At 41.3% G+C, this 27,529-nt stretch overlaps 2 protein-coding genes across 5 annotated transcripts in view; one reads left to right on the plus strand and one right to left on the minus strand.

Moving 5' to 3' along the window:
• Window positions 1-1,176: 1,176 nt before the first annotated feature.
• CCDC43 (coiled-coil domain containing 43) lies at window positions 1,177-10,541 on the minus strand. Of its 2 annotated transcripts, none has more exons than XM_027517232.1 (5): window positions 10,271-10,541; window positions 6,926-7,013; window positions 5,606-5,741; window positions 4,052-4,163; window positions 1,177-2,864 (listed from the first exon to the last, which is right to left on the minus strand). In XM_027517232.1, the coding sequence occupies exons 1-5, from the start codon at window positions 10,472-10,474 to the stop codon at window positions 2,739-2,741; spliced, it is 666 nt and encodes a 221-aa protein (XP_027373033.1). In that variant the 5' UTR covers window positions 10,475-10,541; the 3' UTR covers window positions 1,177-2,738. The 2 variants fall into 2 exon arrangements, with proteins under 2 accessions (XP_027373033.1, XP_027373032.1); XM_027517231.1 differs by having other exon boundaries at window positions 4,105-4,163; window positions 10,271-10,536.
• A 35-nt stretch (window positions 10,542-10,576) lies between these two features.
• DBF4B (DBF4 zinc finger B) overlaps window positions 10,577-27,529 on the plus strand; it is a 42,541-nt gene continuing 25,588 nt past the window's right edge. Inside the window, exons 1-5 of one of the 3 annotated variants that reach the window (XM_027517233.1) lie at window positions 10,577-10,695; window positions 17,184-17,647; window positions 21,858-21,947; window positions 23,155-23,347; window positions 23,724-23,786. In XM_027517233.1, the coding sequence (XP_027373034.1) occupies window positions 23,753-23,786 (34 nt within the window). In that variant the 5' untranslated portion in view covers window positions 10,577-10,695; window positions 17,184-17,647; window positions 21,858-21,947; window positions 23,155-23,347; window positions 23,724-23,752. Of the gene's footprint in view, window positions 10,696-17,183; window positions 17,648-21,857; window positions 23,348-23,723; window positions 23,787-27,529 lie in introns of all 3 variants that reach the window. The other 2 variants (XM_027517235.1, XM_027517236.1) reach the window with 2 other exon arrangements.

Here is a 27,529-nt window from a genome sequence, read left to right on the forward strand (position 1 = left end):
CAGATAATAAACCAACACCATTCTGATTTCCTTGGATTTAACCTGACCTTGTTCAAATATGAAATTTTTGTTCTGCCTTTGTGCTAATCCAGGAGAACCATAGTAAAACTTCTAGGGAAACTTTTACATACAGTGGTCAGAAATGAAACACTATTAACAAAAAACAAAAATTATTTCAAATTTTGTTAATCAAGTTACGCTGCAGATAACTCTCAAATTAGTTGGTTGTCCCTTTCTATTGAATACCCTCTAATGGATGGTTCTTATGTATTATACTTCTGAATTACAACTTATGAAAGTGTTATAAAAGTTATGACAAGATTTACAGTCTGATCAAACTGATGGTTCCATCATTTCTAATCCAAAAGAATTTGGAATACTCAGTTGTTGTTTTTTTTTAATAGAAAAAGCAGTTTTTTATAAAGGTGGTTGAAAATTAGGTACCTTGAATTATATCAATATCTTTCCCACTTGAATAGTCTGGTACTGTAGGGTTATAGAAGGTTGGGGAATTAATGACTGAAATTCCAAATTTGGCCTAAAATGTCCATCATATAGTAGAAAACATAGTTGTTTTAAAATTTGCCTTTTCCAGTATTGAATATTTTAGACATAAAAGGTTTATTAGCACCTGAATTACGTGGATAACCTTACTCAAAGCCTAATAAGTTGATCCTTTTCTTCTGTTTAAACATTAGTTCAGGTGTACATTTAACTGTGACCTAGCTAACAGAGTCCTGGAAAAATGAATTGACTACTCTTAAAACAGATTGAAACTACTACCCTTCAGGGGTCTTTGGATATAAACTGACTCTGCTTCAGAGACCAAAATTAAGGTGAAAACAAACCAAAAATCCAAAATAAGGGTTATTAAAACAGGCTCTCTCACATGCCAATTGTAGCCACAGCCACATATAAAACTAAAATGCCAGCAGGACTCGAGAGACTTCAAAGCCAACCTACTGTCCAAAAAAGAAGGTAATCTTTCTGATCTCCTAATATCCAACCTCACAGAAAGGAAAACTGAGGCAGAGAACTTATGGATTCCAGGAAGAGGGTCTAATAGCAGAGGAGATTATTGGACTAATCAAAACATAAGTAAAATTCAAACACATTCCTGAGGGACTATCCACACAGAACTCACTTCCAGCTGGAAGGAATCAGAATAAATCAAGATACTGATTTAAATAGTTTATTTTTTAAAAAGGTGGTTATTTTTAAAAAAAATTTTACAATGACATGGCTATAGGAGTGTATAGAGGTGACACATCATTTCCTTAACCATGTTTACCTTCTGTGGAACGGTAAAAATTTTTTTGTTAATCTCATAATTAATGGTATAAAACAGGTCAGCAGACATTTTCTCTGAAGGGCCAGGTAGTATTTTATGCTTTATAGGTCACATAAGGTCTCTGTCACATCTTCTTTCTTTTACAACCCTTTAAAAATGTGCAATCCATTGTTAGCTCGAACCATACAAAAACAAATGACCAAATTTGTTTGGTCACCCACCCCTGGTATAATGTATCTACTTTCTGTCTTGACAGAGAAAGTGCTCTCTTCAGGCTTCTTGACGGTCTGCTTCTGAAGTACAGAAAGCGCTACTTATAACCAAATGTGGTTTGTCACAAAAGTAGAAATGGAGGAGAGTTCCTACTCACTTTCAACTCTCTCAAGCAGTTTTTCCACTCGCTCACTCATTCAATAAATTTGTTGAGCACCTACTATGTACACTCTTAAATATCTCTGTTAGCAGAGATTTTCAGTGTTTTTCCTTAAAAGGGTTTCTCTAAACCTGTAATTATCAGGTCCTTGTATGTTTTAGGGCAGATCAGGGTTAAAATCTCTACTAGCACTCAAGAGGATTCATGATTATAAAAAAAGAATCTAGCTAATGATGATTCCCTGCACTCAATACTGACACATCCTTCTTAAAATCACAGCCTAGATGAGGAAAAATATATAACTATCTCTTACTAAAAGAAACTTTGTTTCCTATCATAGGCTGAAACTTTTAAAAAAAATCTCAAATGCAGAACATCCACCAAATAACCTTTTCTTATTTTCCTATTTTGTCGCCATGTAACATAAAAGTCTGGATCCGGGTAGGGCTCTTCATTAGATTCCTATTTCAGCCCTAAAACCATTTATTTAGATGTGAATAATACTTCTGAAGCAATTGATACTCCTACAATTCATCTGGAGAGTCCCATGGATGGAGGGGCCTGGTGGGCTGCCATCTATGGGGTTGCAAAGAGTCGGACACGACTAAGCAACTAACACACACACATAATTCATCTCAGGGAAGGAGTGGTCATGATTCAGCTCCTTCAGGACAAAAATTCAGCTTTCTGAATATTCCTGCTGTTTATCCAAGGTAAGGGAAGACTTTTTAAAATGGTCAAAAGGAGTATAGGACTTCAGTATTAAAATATAAAGGCTGTCCCCATCCCAGATCTTTGGTTCAGACATTAGCTACAATAATCCGATTACCCACACCACAGAGACATGGCACATTTTGTAAGTGTTTGCGATTTTCCTTGTGACCATGTAAACAAAAGGGGAAATGCCTTGGGAAACTACCTGGCAATGTTCTCTCATTTCTCTTAAATACACAAATGCACAACCAGGTCTCCCTTTGACCAAGTTCATTAGGAGAAATAGAGTGGACCAAGGTTATCGCTTTCGCTCCCCTCTTTGTGTCCTTTTCTTTTCCTTTTCCTTGCGTTCCTGCTTGGCTAGTTTGTCTCTCTCCCTCTGCAGCTTGTCCTGCTCCTTCTTCCGCTGGGACTCATCCCGAAGCGTGTCTCGCTCCAGTTTTCGGGCATTGAGGACATCTTCCACATTGGTGTTTCGGAACAGAGCTGCAGGTGAGTTAAGGGATAAGGGTCCAGGTCACACAGGTCTCAACTCCTGCTCTCCTCATTCAAGCCAAGTTTCAAATACTATCTATCCCTCATCTTTAAAAACAAACCAACCAACTTTATGTTTATCTTTAGTCCAATGGAAAATCCTACAACTGCTATTAGTAAAAAAAAAAAAAAAAAAATTGAATAAAAATTTCATTCAGACTTGCCTAAATCTGAGTGTAAATATTTTATGAAAATGAAATCTCATTCTAGAATAAGTACTCATATCATTCACTGGCAGAATATTGTTGGAGTATCCAGGCTAGTTTTAGTGACTAGAGTATTCAAGTAACTGGCAAAATTTTCCTATACTCAGCACTATTAAAATGCTTGAAAAGAGTTTAAAAAGTTGTTTAACCTTACTAAACTTTATCAATTTGCTTCTTTTCCTAGACCACTAAAGTTTTAAGTGAAAATCATGTTCTAAAGAAATACTTTAACCACAGTTAGAAAATAGGTGCCATCTGTGGGGTTGCACAGAGTCGGACACGACTGAAGCGACTTAGCAGCAGCAGCCAAAAATTTACCCCTCATTTCTTATGACTTTAAAACATAACCTGTTACTACCAGACAAGCTCCTTTTTACTCTTTCCACATAATCTTTTTCTGCTTTAGTGTTTTAAAATGAATGTTTCCCTGAAATAACCCCCATTTCTCAGAAAATAACCTCCCTTTCAGAAAATCTACCTTACTCCTCACCTTTAAGAAGGTGGATTTCTAAATCCACCTTCTCTATAAGCTGCTCATAAGTGATTTTGTTGGTAGGGACTTTTTATACCACATATGTTTCAATTTGTCCATATTTTCACTTAAAGTATTCAGTGCTTTTATTCTCTTTCCAATGAGTTCCCCAGGTCTTTGAGGACAAGGACCAAAACTGCAATATTATTCTAATTGCTTCCACATTGCTGGGAAACCCAACACTATACACAAGGAGTACAGATTCTCATTTTCCCTTAGAAATCCTTTCTCTAAACTTACCCCTTCACAGTTCATGTCAACATATTTTTTGCGGGGGGGTGGGAAATTCTTGCTAAATTGACTATTTAGCAGTCCAAGGACTGGGGCTCACAATGTTGACCTAACATGTGTTCCTGGAGGTAGAGGGAGCCCCCAGCAATGACAGTGAAACACAAACTGACCCACAAGAAGATCCTATGGAGCAACACCTGGAGATGCACACAGAGAAGGATACATTTGTCAGAACCAATGCTCATCGTGGTGGCGCCCGAGTCATCCTTCTCATCCGCTTCGGTGAGTGGCGTTAAGGAAAGTCACACATAAAACAAAGGTGAGCACATCCCATCACAACATCAGAAAATAGTGATTAAGCTGAAGGGAAGGAAAAGCAGGCTTCATGGAAGGACTCTGACAGGGATGTGATGGTAAATCCAGGAAAGTCACCTTTAGAAGTCTCAACTTGGGGAAGACTGCTCAGAGCTCCTATAGGATTCTTAACTGTTAGGGTCTGAAAAGAAACTGAAGCTGGTCTGGGTGGACTGCCACATTATCTGGGAGCCAGGGGATGGTCAGATGACCTCTGAAACAGTGGTTCTCTAAGTGTGGTTCCAGAACTCGCTAAGAGCTTTTGAGAAATGCACACCGTTGGGCCCCTCTCTGTATCTACAAAATCCCAAATTCTGGGGCTCAGGGCCCAGCAATTTGTGTTTTAACAAGTCCTCCAGGAGAACTAATGCTTAAAATGTTTTTTCTAGCCCAGGAAATGAGATTTTTGTAATTGGAACCCCAGTTCTGCCAAACCTAACAAGAAAAATCATGAGAGAAAACAAGAAGTTGACCCCAAAGAGCCTAAGAATTCTTTCCTAACCTAGTGATTAGATAGCAAACATTTCTGATACAACAGTCACTCCATTCAAGCAGGCTCAGTAAGCTAAGTATTCCCTAAACAAATTTCAGATCCAGGTTTGGAACCAAACCTGGTTTCAGGGAACCAAACCTGTTCCTACCAGCAACACTTTCTTTTTACATAGTCCTCACTCAAATTCCAGGTTTATTTTGGTGTCATTTTTATTAATTATGTAGTACTGGAATATCACTCATTCATCTCTTATTGCCTCCATTCCCTTATCAACTATGATAAAAATTACAAAGATTATACACATAACACTGAATACCTTTCATAGAAAGGTATTATACAAATATGAAGAATCATAATTGTAAATCAACTATTTCAGTTTTTTAAGCTAGATCTTATTTTCTGAAAACACAATAAGTGGTCCATTCAGGCATTATCTGTTTCACACAGAAGTTTTCAAGAACATATACATTGCAATAGTCCAGTATCAACCATTCCAGCATCATTCCTCATGCCCACAAAGGGCTACAATCTCTGCCATTTTAGAGGAGAATATTAAGCTCTGGTGGGGTGGGGGTGGAGGGTGTACTTCCCTGGTGGCCCAGTGGCTAACATTCTGTGTTCCCAATGCAGGGGGCTGGGGTTCAATGCCTGGTCAGGGAACTAGATCCCACATGCTGTAACTAAGAGTTCGAATGGTGCAACTAAACAAATCCCACATGCAGCAACTAATACCTGATGTAGCCAGAGAAATAATTTTTTTTTTTTTAAATAATAAAGCTATAGAGGGGGACTGGCAACTTCCCAGAGTTCAGTGAAAACCAGCAAAGGCTTTTGACTTGAGCCTTAGGGAATGGCGCTGAGACTCCAGAAAGGATATTCCTCTTCATCTGTCACATCAGCATACTGGGCCAGGAGGGCAGCTTTCCTCTGCTTCTCTTCTTCTGACACCATTCTGGGCTTCACCACGATCTGCGCCTGCTTCTCAATGAGGGTGGCAATGGCCTGGACTTCATCTGGGAGGTGGTAGGAGGGAAGTGGGGGACAACAAGGTTGTATGTGAGAGGAAACATGCTTCCAAACCACCAGTCCACCCAGGCAGTGCTTGGAGCAAAGGCAACGGCAGCTGCTGACTGCTGAGAGCCCTGGGGTGCAAAGGAGGTGCCTCAGGGGCCAATGAGAAAGGCAAGGAAAGGCCATGCAGGCCAGGCTTTAGGTCTCATATCCATCTTCAATCAGAGCAGCCCTGCTTTTACTTTTATTATATGCTGAAGTTCTGCTGCTTTAAGAAAAAAAAAAAAGTTGAAAACTACTGCATTAGAATCAGAGAAAATCAAGCCTCCAAACATGCAACTTTCTCTAGTCTCAAACCAGAAGCCTAAGAAGGAATCTGGCATTAACTTAGGCTGGTCTATCCCATGTTGATAATTATGCCAGGTGAAACTTAGATTATTTTAAAAACAAAATTATCTTTTGACATCTCCATGCTCAAAGAAAGGAGGCAATGATGTCAAGTAGGCATCCTGCTTGTCAAGGAGGCAATGATAACTCTCATGCCTGGGTGCACATTAGAATCATCTGGGGGAGCTTTTGAAAAAAAACCGAATCATCTGGGAGAGCTTTTGAAAAAATAACAATGCCTGGGTCCGCACCCCAAAGAGGTTTATATAATTGGCCCATGGTGCGGCCTGGGCACTAGCAGTTTCAAACATACAGCAAGCGATTCCAGTGTACAGCCACAACTGAGAACCAGCATGTGAACAGCTCAGAATAGATTCTATTCAAGTTTGGATTTCTGTTTTGAGCTATGTGTAGCTGATTTTTCATCCTAATGGGATCATCTCTTTCATTTGAAAGGATGGAGGGTTTAGCTGAATGAAGCAAAAGACCAATCACAGTCTGTGTTATGAAATGAGATTATGAAAAGGTTGGGAAAATATAGTTGACCCCATACCTGAGAGCAAATATACACGGGGGAGTGTAAAAAGGAAAGAGAAAGAAAAAAGCAAGAACCACAGTGAAGACAGCCATGGTCAGCTGAAGTGGTAAAATGTAAAAGAAAACCAACCTTCAGTTAAAAAGTTAAAATAAGCTGCCAGGTGTTTACCGGTTTAGCGCACCTGAGTGAGGAAAACTAAAGACTTGTAACAGCTGTACAGAAAAAGTGGTTGGAGGTTAGACCTAAAAACTCCAACTCTACCTTCTTTTTTCACTTTGGTGACAACATTCTGAGTTTCTGACCATCGTTCCACAATCTCCTTGCAGATATTAAGGAGGGAATCTTCTTCCTGGTTGAAAAAGTAGACCAATTAATTTCCTGAGAGCCCTCAACCTAATGCAGAAGGAAATGGCAACTCATTCCAGTACCCTTGCCTGGAAAATCCCATGGACAGGGGAGCCTGGTAGGCTACAGCTTATGGGTTCTCAGACTCCCACACAACTGAGGGACTTCACTTGCACTTTCTCAACCTTATCAAATCTGCGCAAAGGGCAGAGCTCCCCCTGCTGGTGATGGGAAGAAATCACAGAGCAGGTTTGGAACCCACAGAATAGAAATGATGATTCTCTTCTGAGGCTCCCAACACAGAGGGAATCCTATGTGAGTCACAGAAGCCACACCTGCTAGAGCACCCACTCCATCCTGCCAAGCTCCAAAGGAGAGGATTCTCACCAACTCAGGGCAGTCCTCCTCTTGGAGCAAAAACTTGTTGAGTCAAAATGCTCCTCTATGAAAATCTTCCTTGGCCAATATACTCAATTCAGTACATTCTCCAATGTACTCACTGATCCATAATAAAGAGAAATTAAGTGAGTAGATGGTCTCCTATCCAGCCATCTCTCTGTCCATTTTACATAAGCAGACATATTCTGCACACCAACCAATCTTCCTCTTTAGCATGGTATGACCAAAAGGATGTTGGCTTTGGTGTCACACTTAGTTAAATTAAAATCCAGACTAAGAGAAAGTTTCTTTTCATAGAAAAAGGCTGGTGTATGAACAGCTGCCACAAAATGTAATATCCTGCTCACTAAACTCATTGTGATAAAATTTCATGATGTATGTAAGTCAAATCATTATACCGTATACCTTAAACTTATGTAGTGCTGTATGTCAATTACATCTCAATACAACTGGAAGAAAAAAAAATGTAAACATCCTACTTAATGTAATGACCCTACTTAAAACTGCTCGCCCTCCATTCTACTCCCAGTTTTCTCACAATGCTTCTTTTTCTCCTAGCACTATCATTTTCAAATACCCTAGATAATTTACTGATTATGTTTTTCTTTACTGGAATATAACCCCTCAAAGACAGGGATTTCTGTCTGTGTTGTTTCCTGAAGAACCCCCAAGCACTTAGGGCAGTGCCTGGCAGAAGAGTAATCCATCAATAAAAATTTGAAGACTCAATCAGCATAAGTGGAATCACAAGGAATAAAGAGGATGACAGGAAGCTTTTGTTTACTGTCATTTTCCCCCAACCATATATACTGTTCTTAAGTCTTACCTCAAATTGTTGCTGATAAGCTTCTAAATTCCTAGTAATGAATCCTAGCCCAATATAGCGACTAATTTGGCTATCTTTTGTTTTTCCTAAAATGGGATTCAGTATAATAGTTGGGAGCTTTTATACCCAGCCCAACTGACTAAGTAGTGCTATCAGTGATGTTTGGTGTCTACCATATTCACTGGCCTTGCTGCTCTATAAGGTTGCTCCCAAGTTGTTTCATGGACAGGACCCTGCCTCACCATATTGTTCCTGGCCAATTTTTTTCAAAGTTATTTTCTACACAGAAGGGGCTGGGGAAATTACAAGAAAATTAAGTAGGGTTTGTGAACTGGGCAGGGGGAGGAAGGTAAGTCACCTTAAAAGTGAGTTTGTCTTGGAACTTCCCTGGTGGTCCAGTGGCTAAGACTGTGCTCCCAATGCAGGGGGCTTAGGTTCTGTCCCTGGTCAGAGAACTAGATCCCACAAGCTGCAACTAAGAGTTCACATGCCACAATTAAAATGATTCCCAAGCCTCAATTAAAGGTCCCACATGCTGCAATGAAGATCAAAGATTTTGTGTGCCCCAATTGAGACCCAGAGCAGCCAAATATATATATATATATATTTTAAGACTCAATTATTAAAAAAAAAAAAAGTGAGTTTGTCTCTGCAGTTTATGCAAACAAGAGATACAAAAAAAAAAAATAATAATAAATCTGGTCTAGACAACTCTTCTACTAAGACTATAAATAGTCTCGGGCAAAATTCAGGTCTACCTTTATCAGCAGACATACAGTTCTAAGTAATGATACAATGAAAAGAACAAGTCAAGGAGCTGTACTAGTGAGTACCCAAGTTACCTGAACTTCTTTTTCATGGACTCTTTAGGAACTTCCCAGTGGGAAATTTTTTTAAGGTAACTTAATTTGTTTGCCTCCTATTCTTTCCAATTACAACCTGCAATGTAAGGATTCAGGAAAAGAATTTATTCCTCTGTGTTGTATTTCCAGCAAACTCATGAGCTGCATCACAAACTGTGTTAAGGCTTTCCCATTTATAGGTCAATCTCACCAGAGCAGGTTCTGGAATTAAAAAGGGGGCCCTTGCCAGGAGGCCCTGGGACAGCTGCACTAGTGTTAGATTTCAACCATGTTGAAATCAATGAACTGCATTTTCACCAAATAAGAGTAAGCAGAGATGAAGGGGGAGAAGGAAATGGCAACCCACTCCAGTGTTCTTGCCTGGAGAATCCCAGGGACGGGGAAGCCTGGTGGGCTGCCGTCTATGGGGTCGCACAGAGTCGGACACGATTGAAGTGATTTAGCAGCAGTAGCAGCAGAGATGAAGGCAGCAGAAACGGTCAGGTTGGAAAAGTGTGGACTTCTTGGTGACTTACTACTTAAACAGTTTAAAGCACACATTTCTGAAAGCCTGGATCTGCTTCTAGGAGGCTAAGTATCATGTTTATTTCTCTTAAACTCTGATCTCTCTTATTCCTCCACCCACTCCCCCCAATGATTACTGCATTTCTACATACAGTAAAGGATCGAGCCCAAATTTGCTTCCATTCTGCCTAGGCGTGAAAAGACCTCTACTGCCTAAACTGATCTTTTTGGGAATCCTACCTCCAAAATAGGAAACCAAGAGGGTACTTCCTGCGGGCTTTTGTCAGGGGCTCTGCCTCCTATGGGGCACAGACATCCCAGAGCACTTAATTTCCCCCTCTCATCACTGTCAACGGACGGGAATGAAATTGGTTGTTAGACGTTTATGATAAAACTAATTTCAATGCCTTTGGAAGAATACTCACCCAGTTGACCTACAGGCACCTAAGAGGGCAGAAATAAGAGAAAGCTTTTCCTCTCTCTGCACCTGCAACCCTCTGGCTCCCGAAACCCTGGATGAAAAGTAGCTCCCTGTCTCCGAGGCCCAGGGCTCAGAAAATTATTTCTCTTCCAGGTGAGACCACTAATCCTCTGGGACAGTAGGTAGGGGAAAGAAGTACTAACAGGAAATGGCTTAAGAGGCTAAAGGAATGTGTCTGGGCTTCTCACCAGGAAAGCAGAGAGAATACCCTGCAGAGCATCCAGCTTCTCTTCTTCCTCCTCCTCCTGCAAGACACCCAAGATGTAGGCGCCATAAACGGCTCGGTCCACTCCCAGCGCCTCCAACCGTCCATCTAGCCACGATTCAAAGCCGCTGCCCCCTCCATCTCTCTCGCTGGAGGTGGCTGCTGCCACTGCGCTGGGCGCCGCCATCTTGGGGCCAGGGACCTGCCAGCCCGCAGGGCACCTACCGCAGTGCCTGACGGGCCGCGCCGCGGCCCACTGCGCATGCTCAGAGAGGAAATCCACGCCCCCGGCGCGCTTGGCTTAGAGCCCAGTCAACCCCTAGTAACCTGCTGGTGCGTTTTGTACCTTCTAAATAGAGCGCATCCTGGCTTCTGCACGATCATGCGGTCTCTCTGGAATCCTGGCAGGTGAGTATTCTTAACAGACTCTTTTTTACAGTTGGGGAAGTTCAGTGACTTGGCTAAAGTCACGCGGCTACTAACTAAACAGGACTGGAACTCAGCTTCGATTCCAGCGCTTTGACAGGCCTCACCAAGCCGCCCTTTCTTGCCAGTCGTAGAAAGCTAAGCCACCCGCTCCCACACAGCTTTCAAGGAGGAAACCGCCGGCTCTGTGGAATATGCACTATGGCTGTCAACTGCCACCTGCGCCTTTCCAGGCTCCCCCCGCGCCCCGCCCCCCATCAAAACTCAAGCTCCAGAAATCTTCCCTGATTCCCTGCAATCTGTGTTAAATTAAGGCCTCTCCAAAGTGCTGTGGTTGCTTCTCTGCACCTAGCATGCTTGCTTAACGCAGTACCGGACACATAGTGGGTGCTCAATAAATGAACTGGCAACCTCCAGTCGTTTTTCATTCACCCAGTCAACACTTACATAGAAATATCTTCGAAGAGCCTTCTTTACCCATTTCCAAGCGTTATCTAAGAGCTTTTGAGGCATTGCTGCTGCTGCTAAGTCACTTCAGTCGTGTCCGACTGTTTGCGACCCCATAGACGGCAGCCCACCAGTCTCCTCTGTCCCTGGGATTCTCCAGGCAAGAATACTGGAGTGGTTTGCCATTGCCTTCTCCAATGCATGAAAGTGAAAAGTGAAAGTGAAGTCGCTCAGTCGTGTCCGACTCTGTGTGACTCTATAGACAGCAGCCCACCAGGCTCCTCTGTCCACGGGATTCTCTAGGCAAGAATATTGGAGTGGGTTGCCTTTTCCTTCTCCATTTGAGGCATTAGCTCTTATAATCCTCCTAACAACCGTGTGAGGAGATACTTTTATTGTCCACATAGTAAAAATAAGGAAAAAACACACTCACACATTTACAGGGAGCATAACCAGAAGCAAGTGCTCCTTTACATCAGGAAGAGTCTCAGCTGATTCTCAAAACACCTGGCTCTGGACTGAAATGAATTACCCAAGAACCCAGGTTGTCTTTCCCTGAACTGCAGAGGAGGCTGACAAGTCAGTACATATTTATTGGCATTGCTGCTGGGCCCTAAAAGACAAAGATTAATGTCACAAAATCTCTCCCTTCAAAGGATCTTCAGTGGGTTGAACAGACATGTTTAAACTAATAATGGCAATACAGTGAGAGAAATGTTTCAGTGTCTAATGGAAATTTCGGTAGGATGGCTGGAAGATTAGGTTAACCTTGCCTGTTGGATTAAAGTTGGAAACTGGAGATGAGAGATGGAGGAAAGCTTCCTAGTGGAGGTGAGGCTTTCTCTTTTTTGAAGACCAAGTGAGAGTCCTTTAGGCAAAAAGACTGAAAGAGAAAAGTCCTTTAGGCAAAAAGACTGAAAGAGAAAAGGAGCAGACCCAGATGCAGGGAGCTATGGGGGGCCCTCCAGAGAATTATGGATGGCTTGAACCACAGAGTTCGGATAGAAGATATTCAGGGGCTGACAACAAAAGGAAAGGAAGATCTGGTATAACTGGCAAAGGGCCTCTTGAGAGAATTCTCTACCTTTATTATAGTTGGGGTAATGTAAATGGATGGACATGGAACACTGTAAAGCTCAGTAGAAATATAGGATATGTGTCTGTTAGCCTCATGGCTTCTGTGTGCTCCCTGAGCTAGAATGTGACAATAATGGAGTCAGAGGCCAGAGTCAACCCCCAAAGACTTGTCCCAGTTTTGGGTTCTCAGATGTACATTTTAATCCAGTGGCTGTCTCGAAGGTGGAGTTTGTTAGATAACAGACTTGGGAGCCGTCATGACTCAGGGATCACAGTTTGATGTCAGAGACTCCACAATCAGAAAAGGACCACAAAATTTTGTTCTTTCTGAACTTTTTAATTTGAAACTATTCCAGACTCACAGGGAGTTGCATAAGTAGTACATAGAGACCTGTACACCTTTACTCAGATTGCTCCCATGGTAACATCTTGCTTGTATAGCTATAGTATTAGTATCAGGAAACTACTATTAGCACAATGCAACAAAGGCTTTTTGAAGACACACACAAGATTCTCACAAAACTGAGGGAAGGCTCTACAGATTCTGCAATTAAAAGAATCCTCGCTGGCTATTTTATTACAAAAGTACTTAGCTCGTAGTTCAAAAAACCAATTCATACCACTGGACAAATGGCAGAAAACTTATAGAAAAAAAAAAATCAAGATGGGTTTTTACACTATAAAAAATAGCATCACATTTATAATTTTTTAAATATGCAAACAGTGACTTCCCTGGTGGTCCAGTGACTAAGCCTCGGAATTCCCAATACAGGGGGCCCTGATTCGGTCCCAGGTCAGGGAACTAGATCGCACATGCCACAGCTGAGGATTGCATGCCACAACTAAAGAACCCACATGCTGCATCCAAAGAACTCTTACACCACAGTGAAGATTGAACATCCCACATGCTGGCACTAAGACCTGGTGCAGCCAAGTAAACATCCTTTAAAAAATAAAATACGCAAGTTAAACCTGTAATGAGATGCCATGTTTTCTTCTCAAAGCCTGATAATACACAGTGTTGGTCTATGACTGGGTGATACAGGCACTAGGAAATGTTGCTGCAGCAGATGAGCTGGTAGAGTCTTGCTGGAGGGCAGTTTGAAAAAGACCCAACATTTCTCCTTCTGGGAATTGATTATAATATGTGCATGTGTGCAGAATGACATTTATAATAGGATATGTGTTGCAGTGACACTTATTGTAGTGAAAGAACAGAAATAGTTTACATTCTGTCCACAGAAGACTGACTCAAGCTGCAGAAACAAGGATTGTGCAGCTATAAAGGTGGAGGAAGCTCTTGATGTACTGACAACAAACTTCAGGATACATCGTTAAAGAAAAAAAGTGAGGCACAGAATAATATGTAACCTTTGCTACCATTTGTGTTTAAAAAGAGAAAGGATGGGGAGAAATACATATACATATGTGGCCTGGTATGTGCATAAAATATCTGGAAAGATACACAAGGGAATGTGAAGACAGTTGTCACTGAGGAGGAGAACTCAGGGAGACTTGTTCTAAAATTATGAGCTATCGGGATTTCCCTGGTGGCTCAGTGGTTAAGACTCCATGCTCCCAATGGGACACAGGTTTTATGTCTGGTCAGGGAACTACGAACCCACATGCTGCCCAATGTGGCTGAAAATAAATAAAAAATAAAGTAATATAAAAAATAATGTTATTTCTTACATTAATTTACCTTGCGTCTTTTGTTTTAAATCTCCTTTGCTTCCTTCCCTACCCAGAGGAAACTTTTGTTCCTGAACTTTGTATCTGTCTTCCTCTTGAATGTTTTTAAACATAGTACCTATTACTGCATATGCATATGTAATATGTGTGTATCCATGGGTGTGTATCCATAAACAATATATCACATTGTTTTACATGTTGGACATTTCTTTCTGCAGCATGCTTTTTTCATTTAAGATCTTGAAAATATTTTCCTGTGTTGATACATGTAGCTCTTATCCATTCATTTAAACCACTGTATAATATTCCATTGCTTGAATATAGCCCAGCTGATTCATTCCTCTGCTGATAGGCATTTAGATTATTTCCCAGTTCTTCAAACAGTGCTTCAAGTCCCATTCTTATATGTATCTCCTTGCCCCCCTGTGAAAAAATTTATCTGGGCCAATGAGCATCAAACGTTTTTGCTACATTTAGCAGAAAAAATATTTTTGCATACCTAGCATATTAATATGTATTTATGAATTACATAATAGTGTAAACCACTATACAAAATTTGTATGTCCATCATAAGATATATGAAAAGGTAACTTAGAAAGGGTGGTTAAGGGACTTCCCTAGCAGTCCAGTGATGAAGACTCCACGCTTCCAACGCAGGCGGCCCAGGTTAGATCCCTGGTCAGGGAACTAAGATCCCACATGCCACACGGCACACCCAAAAAATAAATAACAAAAGGTTGATTTAAAAGAGAAACAATATGGAGAAGGAAATGGCAACCCACTCCAGTGTTCTTGCCTGGAGAATCCCAGGGATGGAGGAGCCTGGTGGGCTGCCGTCTATGGGGTCGCGTAGAGTCGGACACGACTGAATCGACTTAGCAGCAGCAGCAGTAGAGATAATTAAACAGAACACACAGCAAAAAAAAAAAAGAGAGAGAGAAATAATATGTTATAAATATTTATTTGTAGTACCAAAATACTTAGTGAAAATAATGTGGCTGAATATGCTTCATTCCTTTCCTACATTATTACTATTTAAAAATTTTTATTGTAAATGCTCATAGCATAAAATTTACCATCTGAACCACTTTCAAGTGTACAGTTGATTAGGGCAAAGGATTCATTACTGGCAAGAGTTCCTCTTGAACGTCAGTGATTTTTCTCGATCACTGGCCAGCTGACTCCTCACTGAACCTCAGAGTTTGTACCTGGAGTGTTCACTTGTGTGTGTCATTCAGATTATTTGTAATCTTAACTTTGCTTCTTTGGACAAATCTTATTAAGCCTCTTGTTCACTTCTGGGAGTTAGGAAAATCCAGATAGCATAATCTGTAAATTTATCTGGGGATATGTAAATTGTGGAGAACAGTGTAAAACCAACTCACGCTGAACTCTGCAGAGAAAACACAGACAACCTGTCTACATAGGAAGCTCCCTTACCCTTTACCCAGATAGCTCAGTTGCTTTATTATGTAAGCCAGGATCTCTGAGAAGAGCACGGGAAGGACACCAGCGTTAGCCTGCTTACTAAAGATTATTAAGCTTACTTGTTTTTCTCTTAAATAAAAAAATATATTTAGGGTTTCCCTGGTGGTACAGTGGATAAGACTCCTCCTACCAACACAGGGGACCCGACTTCGATCCCTGCTCCAGGTAGATTCCACATTTTTGTTGTTTAGTGGCTAGGTCGTGTCTGACTCTTGTGACCCCATGGACAGTTGCCCTCCAGGCTCCTCGGTCCATGGGATTTCCCAGGCAAGAATACTGGAATGGGTAGCCATTTCCTTCTTCAGGGGATCTTCCCAACCCAGGGCTCGAACCTGCATCTCCTCCTTTGCAGGCAGATTCTTTACCACTGAACCAGCCGGGAAGCCCAGCTGCCACAGGCAACTAAAGCCTGAGAGCCACAGCTACTGAGCCCATGCCCTAGGGCCCAAGAGCCGAGACTTCTGAAGCCTGAGTGCCTAGCCTGTGCTATGCAACAAGAGAGGCCACTGCAATGAGAAGCCCGTGCACAGCAACCGAGACCCAGCACAGCCAAAAGTAAATAAATATTTAAATACTAATGCTTTCTTTTGGCACCTCTGCGAATATCTTGTGTCTGAGGGGTGCGCACCTCTCTTCAGAGACCAGGATATATCAAGAAACAGAATTGCTGGGTTGAAGGGCATGAGCCTTGCTGGCTATCACCATATTGTTCTCCTAAGTGCTTGTTCCAGTTTACATTCCCTTGCCTTCCTGTTTTTACTAAAACTTGCTTTTAATATACTTTAATTTTTGCCAGTGAAAAGTGTGTGAAAGAGCTTCTAATTGTTTAATTTGCATTACTAGCTTGGGCTTAATTTGCATTCAATTACAATTGAGTCCGAGCACTTTTTATGTATTTATCAGCCATTAAAATTTCCTCATTTTTTTTAAGTGTTTCTTTTGTTTATCTGTTTGTTTGTTGGCTGCACCAGGTAGCATTCGGGATCTTAATGACCATGGATCAAACCTGTGGCCCCTGTGTTGGGAGCTCAGAGTCTTAACCACTGGACTACCAGGGAAGTCCAAAACTACCTCATCTTTGAATTGCCTGTTTATATCCCTTGTGGGTTTTTCTATTAGATTATTTTTCTTTGTCATGCTCATTTGTAGGAATCTACTTTTTCTTTCCTTTTTTCTTAATTTTGTCATTGACCTTATTAATTGTTCTTAATTTCATGAATTTCTTTTATCATTTCTGACTCTCTATAATCTTTGGGTGTACTTTTCATTTTCTGACCTCTCAAGGTGAACACTTAGCTAATTCATTTTCAGTCTGTCTTATTTTCTAATATAGCATCTACATTTAAGGTCATACGTTCTCTCTAGTTACTTCAGCTGAATTTTACAGCTTTTAAAAAGGTATTTAACAGCTTTTGATCTATAGTTTTTCGTTGGTGAGGTTCTAAATATACTGTAATTTCCATTGTTTTATCATGAATTATTTAGAAATGTGGTTTTTAAAATTCCGGAGTAATGTGTTTTGTTTTACTCTTTAAAAGAAACTTAACTTTTTGTTATTGGTTTCTAACTTCGTTTTGTGGTCATAGGATGTATTCTGTATGATATTGGTGTTTTGGCATTGGTTGATACTTAGTGGCATAGTTCAAGTCAGTTTTTTAGCGTTCCATGTACTTGAGAGTATTTTCTAATATTTATATATTAAAATGTATTAGTTATATCACTGAATCTTTTATTTATTTATTTATTTGTTGGGTCCTCCTGGACAGCGCATGGGATCTTAGTTCCACATCCAGGGATCAAACCCTGCATTGGAAGATGAAGTCTTTACCACTGGACCACCAGGGAATTCTCCTCATTGAATCCTTTATATGTTACTAGTCTTGTTTTATTTTTGTTTCATCTATCATCTATTTTTAGGAGAAAAGTATCTTAAAATTTCCTTGTATACTGCAGATTTTATAGTTTTCCCTTCCCTTTCTGGCTTATTTTGATGTTGTTAGAGTCATATAAGGACTAGGTTATTTAGTCCCTGGTAAACTGTTTATCATCAGAAATGACATCTGTATTCCTAATAATCCTTTATCTCTCAAAATCTATTCTGTCAGATTTTAATATCACTGTATCAGATTTCCGTTTACCCTACATTGAGAAGCAGCAGAGAACAACATTAAGAGCATGGATTCTGATGTCAGGCTGCTGGGGTTCAAATTCCAGTACTAACACCTTTTAGGTATGTGACCTCAAGCCAATTTTTAACCTCAATATGAAATGGGTTTAGTTACTACGTACCTCAGAGATTGTTATGAAGATTAATTACTATTTTTAAAGCACTTTGAACGTTATAGTATGCATTTCATATGTATTTGTAGCATTAAATAAATAGATATATGTGCATCCCTTTTCTGTGTCATTATTTTATAGATATTTGTCTAATAAACACCGTGTAGCTGCTAAATATGGTAATGCTTCAGTAAATACCTTTATTACAGAAGTCATATCGAATATGTATGAGTGTATCTGTAGAAGAACTCCTAGACACAGGACTGTTGGGTGGAAAGATACGTGCGTTTATAATTTTCCTAGAGCTTGCCAAATTGCCTTACACAGGAGTCTGGTATAAACCCTACGTAAGGCAATTTGGCAGTCTCGAAAAACTGATCTTTGCCAGTCTGTTAAGTGAAAAATGATATTTCAATATAGATGTCATTTGCATTTATCTTATTTTAAATGATGTTGAGCATATTTGAATGCTCTTTGTATTTCCTTTACTGTGACTGTTCCCATACCCATTTTTCAATTGGGTAGTTGATCTTTTCTGAATCTATCTGTACAAGTTTTTTAGATATTGAAAAATCAATCCTTGCTCTATGGTATGAGCTGACTTTTTTTCTAAGCACTTCCCCTCAGGAATCAAAAACAACCAGAAAGAACAATTTGAATTATTATCTCAAAATATTTTCTGCCAAGTAGTAAATATTCTTTCCTGGTGGCTCTGATGGGAAAGAGTCTGCTTGCAATTCAGGAGACCCAGGTTCAATCCCTGGGTGGGGGAACATCCTCTGGAGAAGGGAATGGCAACCCACTCCAGTATTCTTGCCTGGAGAATTCCATGGACAGAGGAGCCTGGCAGGCTACAGTCCATGGGGTCACAAAGAATTGGACACAACTGAGTGACTAACACACATAGTAAAAGCTACCTTTTCCTGTTCACAGACTTTGCTAAACACATCTTTAATCTTTAAAACCTCACTGCCTGGTAGTAATATTATCTTCACTTTACAAATTAAAAAAAAAATGAAGATCAGAGAGATTAATTTTTTTTCACTCATTTAACAACATTCATTAAGAATGTACTACATTCTTGGGACTTCTGTGTTCATCTGCTGCTAAGACCCCATGCTCCCAATGCAGCAGGCCAGAGTTTGATCCCTGGTCAGGGAACTAGCTCCCACATGCCACAGATAAAGACCCTGAAGATCTTGTGTGCTATAATTAAAACCTGGCACAGCCAGATAAATAAGTTTAAAAAAAAAAAAAAAAAGAATCTACTACATTCTTACTTCGGGGATATAGCAGTGAGTAAAACAGAAAAGGTCCTTGTTCTATAAACTTAACCTTCTAGAGGGGAAATATAGACCACAAACAAGTAAACTACCATTAGGTTGAGCAGTCCAGAAGTCCTATCTGAAAAAAAATGAGATTTGATCTGGTGCCTAAGAAGAAAGAGACGATCTGGGAAATGGAACCATTAGTGCGAAGGTCCTAAGGCAGGAACGAGCCAGGTTTGTTCAAGACTCAGAGCAGTTTGGTCTGAGGAGCAAACTGGGAAAGCCGCTGGCTACTGGGAGTATTTGAAAAGAGGAATTTGATCTGATTTTGTCAGTGAGGATAAGGTAAGTTCTGGTTTTAGGCCCTTTTCGTTTTTGATTTTTGGCCGCACAGCTTTTGAGATCTGAACCCAGGCCCTGGGCAGTGGAAGACCGGAATTCTAAATACCGGATGGCCAGGGAATTCCCTCCCTTTTACATTGTTTAAAATGGAGAATCCCAAACAGCTTTTTTGTTTATGTGTATATTTGTTAATCTATTGCTGTGTAACAAATCACCTCAAAACTTAGGGACTTAAAACAACATTAATCATTTATTTTCTCAGTTTCTGTGGGCCTGCAACTTAGGAGCAGCTTGGCTGGAATTTTTCTGACTTGGGGTCTCTTGTGAGGTTGCAGTCATCTGAAAGCTAAGCTGATACTGAAGGATCTACTTGCCAGATGGCTCAGTCACAGATGGGAAAGTCAGGACCAGCTGTTGGCAGGAAGCCTCAGTTCCTCTCCAAGGAGCCTCTCCACAGGCGTACTTGCTTGAGTGCCCTCATGTTATGGCAGCTGGCTTTCCTCACAGCAGGCATCTAAGAAAGAGCAATGAAGATATTGAGATGTCTTTTATGACCTAGCCTCCAGAGTCACACATTGTCATTTCCTCAATATTCTATTGGTACAGGGGCTCCCCAGTGGCCCAGTGGTTAAGAATCCATGTGCCAGTGCAGGGTGGATGGGCTCGATCCCTGGTCTGGAAAGATTTCACTTGCCGTGGGGCAACTGGGCCTGACTGCCACAACCATTGAGCCTGTGCTCTAGAGCTCGTGCTTCACAATAAACAAGCCTCCGCAGTGAGAAGCCTGCACACCGGAACTAGTGAGTAGCCTCTACTCACTGCAACTTGAGAAAGCCTGTGCAATAATGAAGACCTAGCACAGCCGAACATAAATAAAGAAATATTTTAAAAAATACTCTATTGGTATATAGCCTTACTGGATGTGAGTATGACTATCAGGGGGGCTTCCCTGGTGGTTCAGTGGTCAAGAATCCACCTGCCAATGCAGGAGACTTGAGTTGGATCCCTGGGTCAGGAAGATCCCCTGGAGAAGGAAATGGCAACCCACTCAAGTATTCTTGCTTGGGAGATCCATGGACAGAGGAGCCTGGTGGGCTACATTCCATGGGGTTGCAAAAGAATCAGACAAAATTTAGCAACTAAACAATGACTATCAGGAGTCAAGGATAGTCATTGCAGGCCATCTTCGAGACCAACTACCACCACATGGGTATCTTTAAATTTGTACTAATAAATATATTTTATGTATTTGAGTATATACTTATAAAATCATACTTGATATTTACCATATTAGGAATTAAAACAAGTTTAAAATGCATTTATTCATTTAAAAATAAGCCCACTGTGTGTTAAGATAAATGATACATTTTCTTAAGCACTTAAAAAAATTTTTTGACAGGTACACACTACGATATTTTTAAATTTATTTTTGGCTGTGCTGGATCTTTGTTGTTGCATGTTAGCCTTCTCTAGTTGTGGAGAGCGGCGGCTACTCTCTAGTTACAGTGCACGGACTTCTCACTGAGGTGGCTCCTCTCGTGGAGCACAGGCTTTAGGCACATGGTTTCAGCAGTTGCGGCGCCCAGGCTCAGTAGTTGTGGTGCAAGGACTTAGTTGCTCTGAGGCATGTGGGATCTTCCTGGATCAGGGATCAAACTCATGTCCTCTGCCTTGGCTGGCGGATTCTTATCCACTGCACCACCAGGGAAGTCCTAATGATGCATTTTAAATGGAATTAAAAGAGTGGCATTATTTTACATTTCTGCAAATCTTTTAAATATCTGATATAATGAAAAAATGCTAGATTCTCATTTTTGCTTTTGCATACTCTACTGAATATTCATGACACAATGAGAGCAAAAGTGAATAATGATGTTAGTATTATTGTAAAAACAGTTTTGACCTCATGGAACCTTCTGAAAGGGCTGAACCACACTTTGAGAAACTTGAGCCAGATTCTGGTTGTTGTTGTTTAGTCACTAAGTTGTGTCTGACTCTTTGTGACCCCATGAACTGTAGCCTGCCAGGCACCTCCGTGGGATTTCTCAGGCAAGAAATAACAGGAGTATATTGCCATCTCCTGCCGGGGATCTTCCCAACCCAGGGATCAAACCCTGCATGTCTACTGTATTGGCAGGCAGATTCTTTACCACTGAACCACCTGGGAAGCCCCAGGTAATAAATGATGCCCAAATCTCAGTAGCTTACAACAACAAAGGTTTATTTCTTGCTCATGCTACCTGGAGAAGGAAATGGCAACCCACTCCAGTATTTTCACCTGGAGAATTCCATGGACAGAGGAGCCTGACAGGCTACAGTTCATGGGGTCGCAAAGAGTCGGACATGACTGAGCGACTGTCACTCATGTTACATGTCAGTTATGGCTTGCCCATGCTTCTGTTGCAAGTCTTCACCAAGGAACCCATGTTGACAGGGTACCCTCTGGCTGGACATTGCTAGATAAGGGAAAAGAGAACTTGATAAACCAGCCTGGCTTTTAAACTTATTCTTGGAAGTGATGTGTCACTTCTTTTCTTTTTTTTCCATCAGCCAAAGCAAGTCACATGGCCAAGTTTGTGTTCCCCAGGAACTCAAATCTGCAGGGAGAAGCCCCACTGGAAGGGATACAAGGTGTTTGTGGTATATACACTTCTACCATGGGTTTAATGAATAATGCTGGTTGCTCATGGAAAACGGATTATATTGGGAAGAGGCAGAAAGCTATTTAAGTGTAGAAATATGTTAGGAATTAACTGCAGTACTTTGGGCAAGAAATTGGTGGCTGGGTCTGATTCAAGAGGTACTTTGGAATTGGTAGAATTTGTTTTGGGAGCAGGGTGGGGATAAGGGAAAGTTCTGAAAGATAACTTAAAGTTTTTATTTTTTAATTTTTTAAAAATATAACGTAGGTTTGAACTGAGTGGATAATGAGATAGGATAAGGATAGGTGAGGAGGGTTTTTTTTTGGCAGGGGGCAGTGGAACAAATGTTGAACTTGTTAAGCCTGAGTCTTCACCTAAATGGAAATGTCCAGTAGATACTTGACCATATGTCTGGAGATCTGGGGAGAAGTCAGAACTCAGGCGTTAACACAGAGCTGAATTTTAAAGTTATGGAGTTGGAAGAGATCTCCTTGGGAGAAAGTGTTAATAGGGAAGAGAAGAGGGCTAAAAGCTAAAGCCTTGGTGCACACCAACATTTATAAGTGGAACTGGCAATGGATCCAGCAAAAGAGATGGAGAAGGAGCCCATTGAGGTAAGGTGAAAATGGGTAGAAATGGAAGCAAAAGGAAGAAAGTGTTTCAAGAAGGAGGAAGTAGTCTGTTTCAATGTTCTAAAAGTCAGCTAGGGGAAAATGGAAGTCACAGTTGGCTGGGTAAGTACGGTTTTGATGGAGAGGTGAGAATCAAGCTCTAATCAGGTGAATGGAAGAAAACATGGAAGTGAGGAATGGAGACACCACTTTTGAGATTTTTTTTTTTTTTTTTTTGGGTGGGTGGATAAGTAGAAAATGAAGGGAGACAAAGATGTGAAGATGAAATTCTATGTATGTGACATCTTTATGTAAACTGTAAACGCTCTATCTATAAGCGTTAGGTTAGTTATTCATTATTGAACCCCTAGGAATTTCAAACTAGCTCAATGTGAAGAATCACTAAAACGCTACTGCTAGTCCCCAGCTCTCTGGCTATTAAACCTCAAAAGATCTCAAGCCTATGAAAAGTGGACAGATGAAGAGACAGAAAGAGCAGAGTGAAAAATAAAGGGGAAAAGAGAGGGCGGCCTAGCTAATATTGTCCTCCGAGGGCCTCCGTATGGCAGTCTCACAGCTCTTACGTAATTTTAGGGGCGGGGCCAACAGGAAATTTAAACCGAACCCGCGGCCGAGGGCGCCTGGAGAATACGCCGTAGTTGCGGAGGAGCAGTCGGTGCACGGGAGCTTGAAAGAGCCCATGGAGCCCACGATTGGGATACGGCGGCCTTGAAGGAGTACGGAGACCGGGAAAGAGCAGAGAATTGGAGGAGGGATCCGGGAAAGGGTACGGATGCCGAAAAGGGGAAGGAGGGATAAGAAGGAAGGTGGAAAGAGTCAAAGGCGTTAAAGAGGGTTTCGGGGTTGGGAAGTGGGCATAGGAATTGGGAAGCAGATAGGTTACGGGAGCTGGGAGGGTAGAGGGACCGGGGAGGGGTCATAGGAATTGAGGAGACAGAGGTCTAAAGGGGCAGAGGGAGCGTGGGGGAACAAGAGTCTGGAAGGAGGCGCGGGAGAGGGGATGTGGGTTGGGGTGGAGTTGAGTCTTGGAGTTCCCGGGGGCCTCGATGGAAATTGTGCAGGACTTGGGAGGTTGGAGGAGGGGATGATGGAGGGTCGAAGATTAGTGGAGGTGGTTCACCTGATGTTTTGGCTTTTTTCAGGCAACGATCGCCTTCAACTGGAGAATTCAATGGATGAGAGTAAGCTACGGGCTCCGGACCCAGGTAGGTAACAGGGCAGTTAATGAGGGTTTCGAGGTCACAGTTGGTACTCCTGCCCCAGAGTCTCTTGGGAAGAAAAGGCCGAGAAATGTTATCTCTTGGGGTTTTCTAGTTACTCTGTGTGTGTGTGTGTGTGTGTGTGTGTGTGTGTGTTGGGAGGGGGTTGTTTGTGTTGAGGGATGTCATGGATCATTAAGGAATTCATGATAAAGGTCAAACAAGAGTTTTCTCTCTGATATTATGAGCAGATGGAGAGTCAGGATGGAGTAACTTATTAAACCTATATTCATGGTTACTTTTACCATAAAATTCTTAAATTTATTGATAAACTTAAAGAGCCCCACCCAATTAGATAAGTATTTTAGCACTAGTTACTTCCCTCAGTGCTCCCCTTTGCCCTCTTAGTATCATCTAGTTTGAGTTCTGGATTTTTACAGATATGCCATTTCGTTGTTGCCTTTTAAACGGTGATACATTTCACTAAATTATTTACTCTCTCTTCCCATATGGTGTTGCTTTCTTCTAGCTCTAGTTCTCTTTTGGCTGATGAACTTCGTCCGAGCATATTTTCAAAAGGGGGCTTTATGTGATAAACTTTTTGAGGCTTGTATGCCTAAGAACATCTTTATTTCACCCTTATATTAAAGTTTTTGAGTCAGTTTTTTTCCCTTCAACACATTGAAAAGTGACAGTGGTCTCTTCTTGCTAAAAAGTTGATGCTGTTGAGAATTGATGTCAATCTGATTCTTGTTCCTTAATGTATAACCTGCTTTTCCCTGTAGAAGATTTTAGATTATTCTCTTTGTGTTTGTTCTTAAAATTCACAATAACTGTGTTAATTTTAGAGGGTTTTAGTTTTCATAAAAATAAAGATACAAGAATTGAAAACATGCGGGTAAAGAAGCAGCAGTTAGAACCAGACATGGAACAACTGACTGGTTCCAAATTGGGAAAGGAATATGACAAGGCTGTATATACAGAGAACATCGTGCAAAATGCCAGACCGGATGAATCACAAGCTGGAATCAAGATTGCCAGGAGAAATATCAACCTCAGATATGCAAATGCTAACACTCTAGTGGCAGAAAATGAAGAGGAACTAAAGAATCTCTTGATGATGGTGAAAGGAGAGTGAAAAAGATGGCTTACAACTCAGCATTCAAAATACTAAGATCATGGCATCTGGTCCCTTACTTCATGCCAAATAGAAGGAGAAAAAGTGGAAACAATGACAAATTTTATTTTCTTGGGCTCCAAAATCACTATGGACAGTGACTACAGCCATGAAATTAAAAGATGCTTGCTCCTGGGAAGAAAAGCTATGACAAACCTAGACAGCATATTAAAAAACAGAGACATTACTTTGCTGACAAAGGTCTACATAGTCAAAGCTATGGTTTTTCCAGTAGTCATATAAAGATTTGTGCGTTGGACTGTAAAAAAGGCTGAACACCAAAGAATTGATGCCTTCAAACTGTGGTGCTGGAGAAGACTCTTGATAATCTCTTGGACTGCAAGGAGATCAAACCAGGCAATCCTAAAGGAAATTAACCCTGAATATTCATTGGAAGGACTGATACTGAAGCTGAAGCTCCAATATTTTGGCTGCTTGATGCAAAGAGCTGACTCATTGGAAAAGACCCTGATGCTGGGAAAGATTGAAGGCAAAAGGAAAAGGGGGTAGCAGAGGATGAGACAGTTAGATAGCATCACTGACTCAATGGACATAAATTTGAGTAAACTCCATGAGATAGTGGAGGACAGAGGAGCCGGGCATGCTGCAGTTCATGGGGCTGCAGAGTCAGACACGACTTAGCAACTGAACATCAACCATTCATCTGCAAATGATTGTGCATATTACTCTGTTTTTTTAAAATTCTTATTTATTTATTTTTGACTGCACTGGGTCTTCTTTTCTACTCAGGCTTTTTCTACTTTCGTCCAGGAGGGTCACTCTAGTTGCCATGCACTGGCTTCTCATTGCAATGGCCTCTCCTGTTGCAGAGCACAGTCTCTAGGGCAGGCGGCCTCTAGAGCACAGGCTCAATAATTGTGTCTCAGGCTCAGCTGCTCCAAGGCATGTGGGATCTTCCTGGATCAGGGGTCGAACCCCTGTCTCCCGCATTGGCAGGTGGATTCTTTACCACTGAGCCACCAGGGAAACCCTAGCTGGGATTACTTTTTAATGTTAATCTCTGTTGGGTGATGGGGGTAGTGAGTTCTTAATCCACACGACTAGAATGAATTTGAACTCCAGTCTCTTGAGAGGCCTGTACTTTGGATTCTCAGTGAAGATTTTCCTTTCATGTGGAGCCCAGGCTAAGATAGGCAGTATTCCTTTTTTATCTTTTCTAGTGGATGGATTATTTTCTGGCTTCCCTTTTCTCCTAGATTCATGCAGGAGTTCCCAATCCTCGCTCCCCACTTTAGGCTTGCACAAGACCTCATCTCCACGGCTCATGTGGCTCTTTAGTCTCAAGCTCTTTGCTTTTAAGTCCATAGACTCCCTCCCTCAGGGCAGTCAGCATTCGCTTTCACCACTGTGGTTTTCAACTTTCTCATCATGTGGGGTACTTTTGTTGTCTTCTTACTGATTTTGTGGACTTAGCAGTTAGATAGGATTGGTATTTCTATTTCAGCTGGTATTTTTAGACATTTGCGTTAAGGAGGGCTTTTAGGTAACCTCTCCAATATTACCTGAAATGAAGCCAAAATCCTCTCTTTCTCTTCAGCATCCTGAAATTTCATGAATAGTGTGCCATGGGACTTTTTTCATTCATGGAGCTAGCACTTGGTGGAAACTTTCAATCTGGAGGCTCGTGTTCTTTATTTCCTTTGTGTGGATTACCACATTTTATCCATTCATTAGTTGATGGACATAAGAGTTTTCTGTTTCCTGGCTATTATGTATAATACTGTTATAAACATTTGTTTCCAGGTTATCATTTTTTTCTTTGAATGTATACCTAGAAGTATAATTGCTGGGTCCTATGGTAAGTCGGATGGGGAAACAGTGGAAACAGCGTCAGACTTTATTTTTGGGGACTCCAAAATCACTGCTGATGGTGATTGCAGCCATGAAATTAAAAGACGCTTTCTCCTTGGAAGGAAAATTATGACCAACCTAGATAGCATATTAAAAAGCAGAGATATTACTTTGCCAACAAAGGTCCATCTAGTCAAGGCTATGGTTTTTCCAGTGGTCATGTATGGATGTGAGAGTTGGACTGTGAAGAAAGCTGAGCGCCGAAGAATTGATGCTTTTGAACTGTGGTGTTGGAGAAGACTCTTGAGAGTCCCTTGGACTGCAAGGAGATCCAACCAGTCCATTCTGAAGGAGAGCAGTCCTGGGTGTTCATTGGAAGGACTGATGCTAAAGCTGAAACTCCAATACTTTGGCCACCTCATGCAAAGAGTTGACTCATTGGAAAAGACCCTGATGCTGGGAGGGATTTGGGGCAGGAGGAGAAGGGGACGACAGAGGATGAGATTCCTGGATGGCATCACCGACTCGATGGACATGAGTTTGAATGAACTCTGGGAGTTGGTGATGGACAGGGAGGCCTGGCGTGCTGCGATTCATGGGGTTGAGGAGAGTCGGACACAACTGATCAACTGAACTGAACTGATGGTAAGTCTCTGTTTAACTTTGTGAGGAACTGGCAGACTTTCCCTGTTGGCTACACCATTTACATTCCCACCAACAAAGTATGAGGATTCCAGTTCTGCAGGTCCTCACCAACACT

The sequence above is a fragment of the Bos indicus x Bos taurus genome, chromosome 19 (genome assembly GCF_003369695.1).
Source record: "Bos indicus x Bos taurus breed Angus x Brahman F1 hybrid chromosome 19, Bos_hybrid_MaternalHap_v2.0, whole genome shotgun sequence".
NCBI classification, from domain to species: Eukaryota; Metazoa; Chordata; class Mammalia; order Artiodactyla; family Bovidae; genus Bos; species Bos indicus x Bos taurus.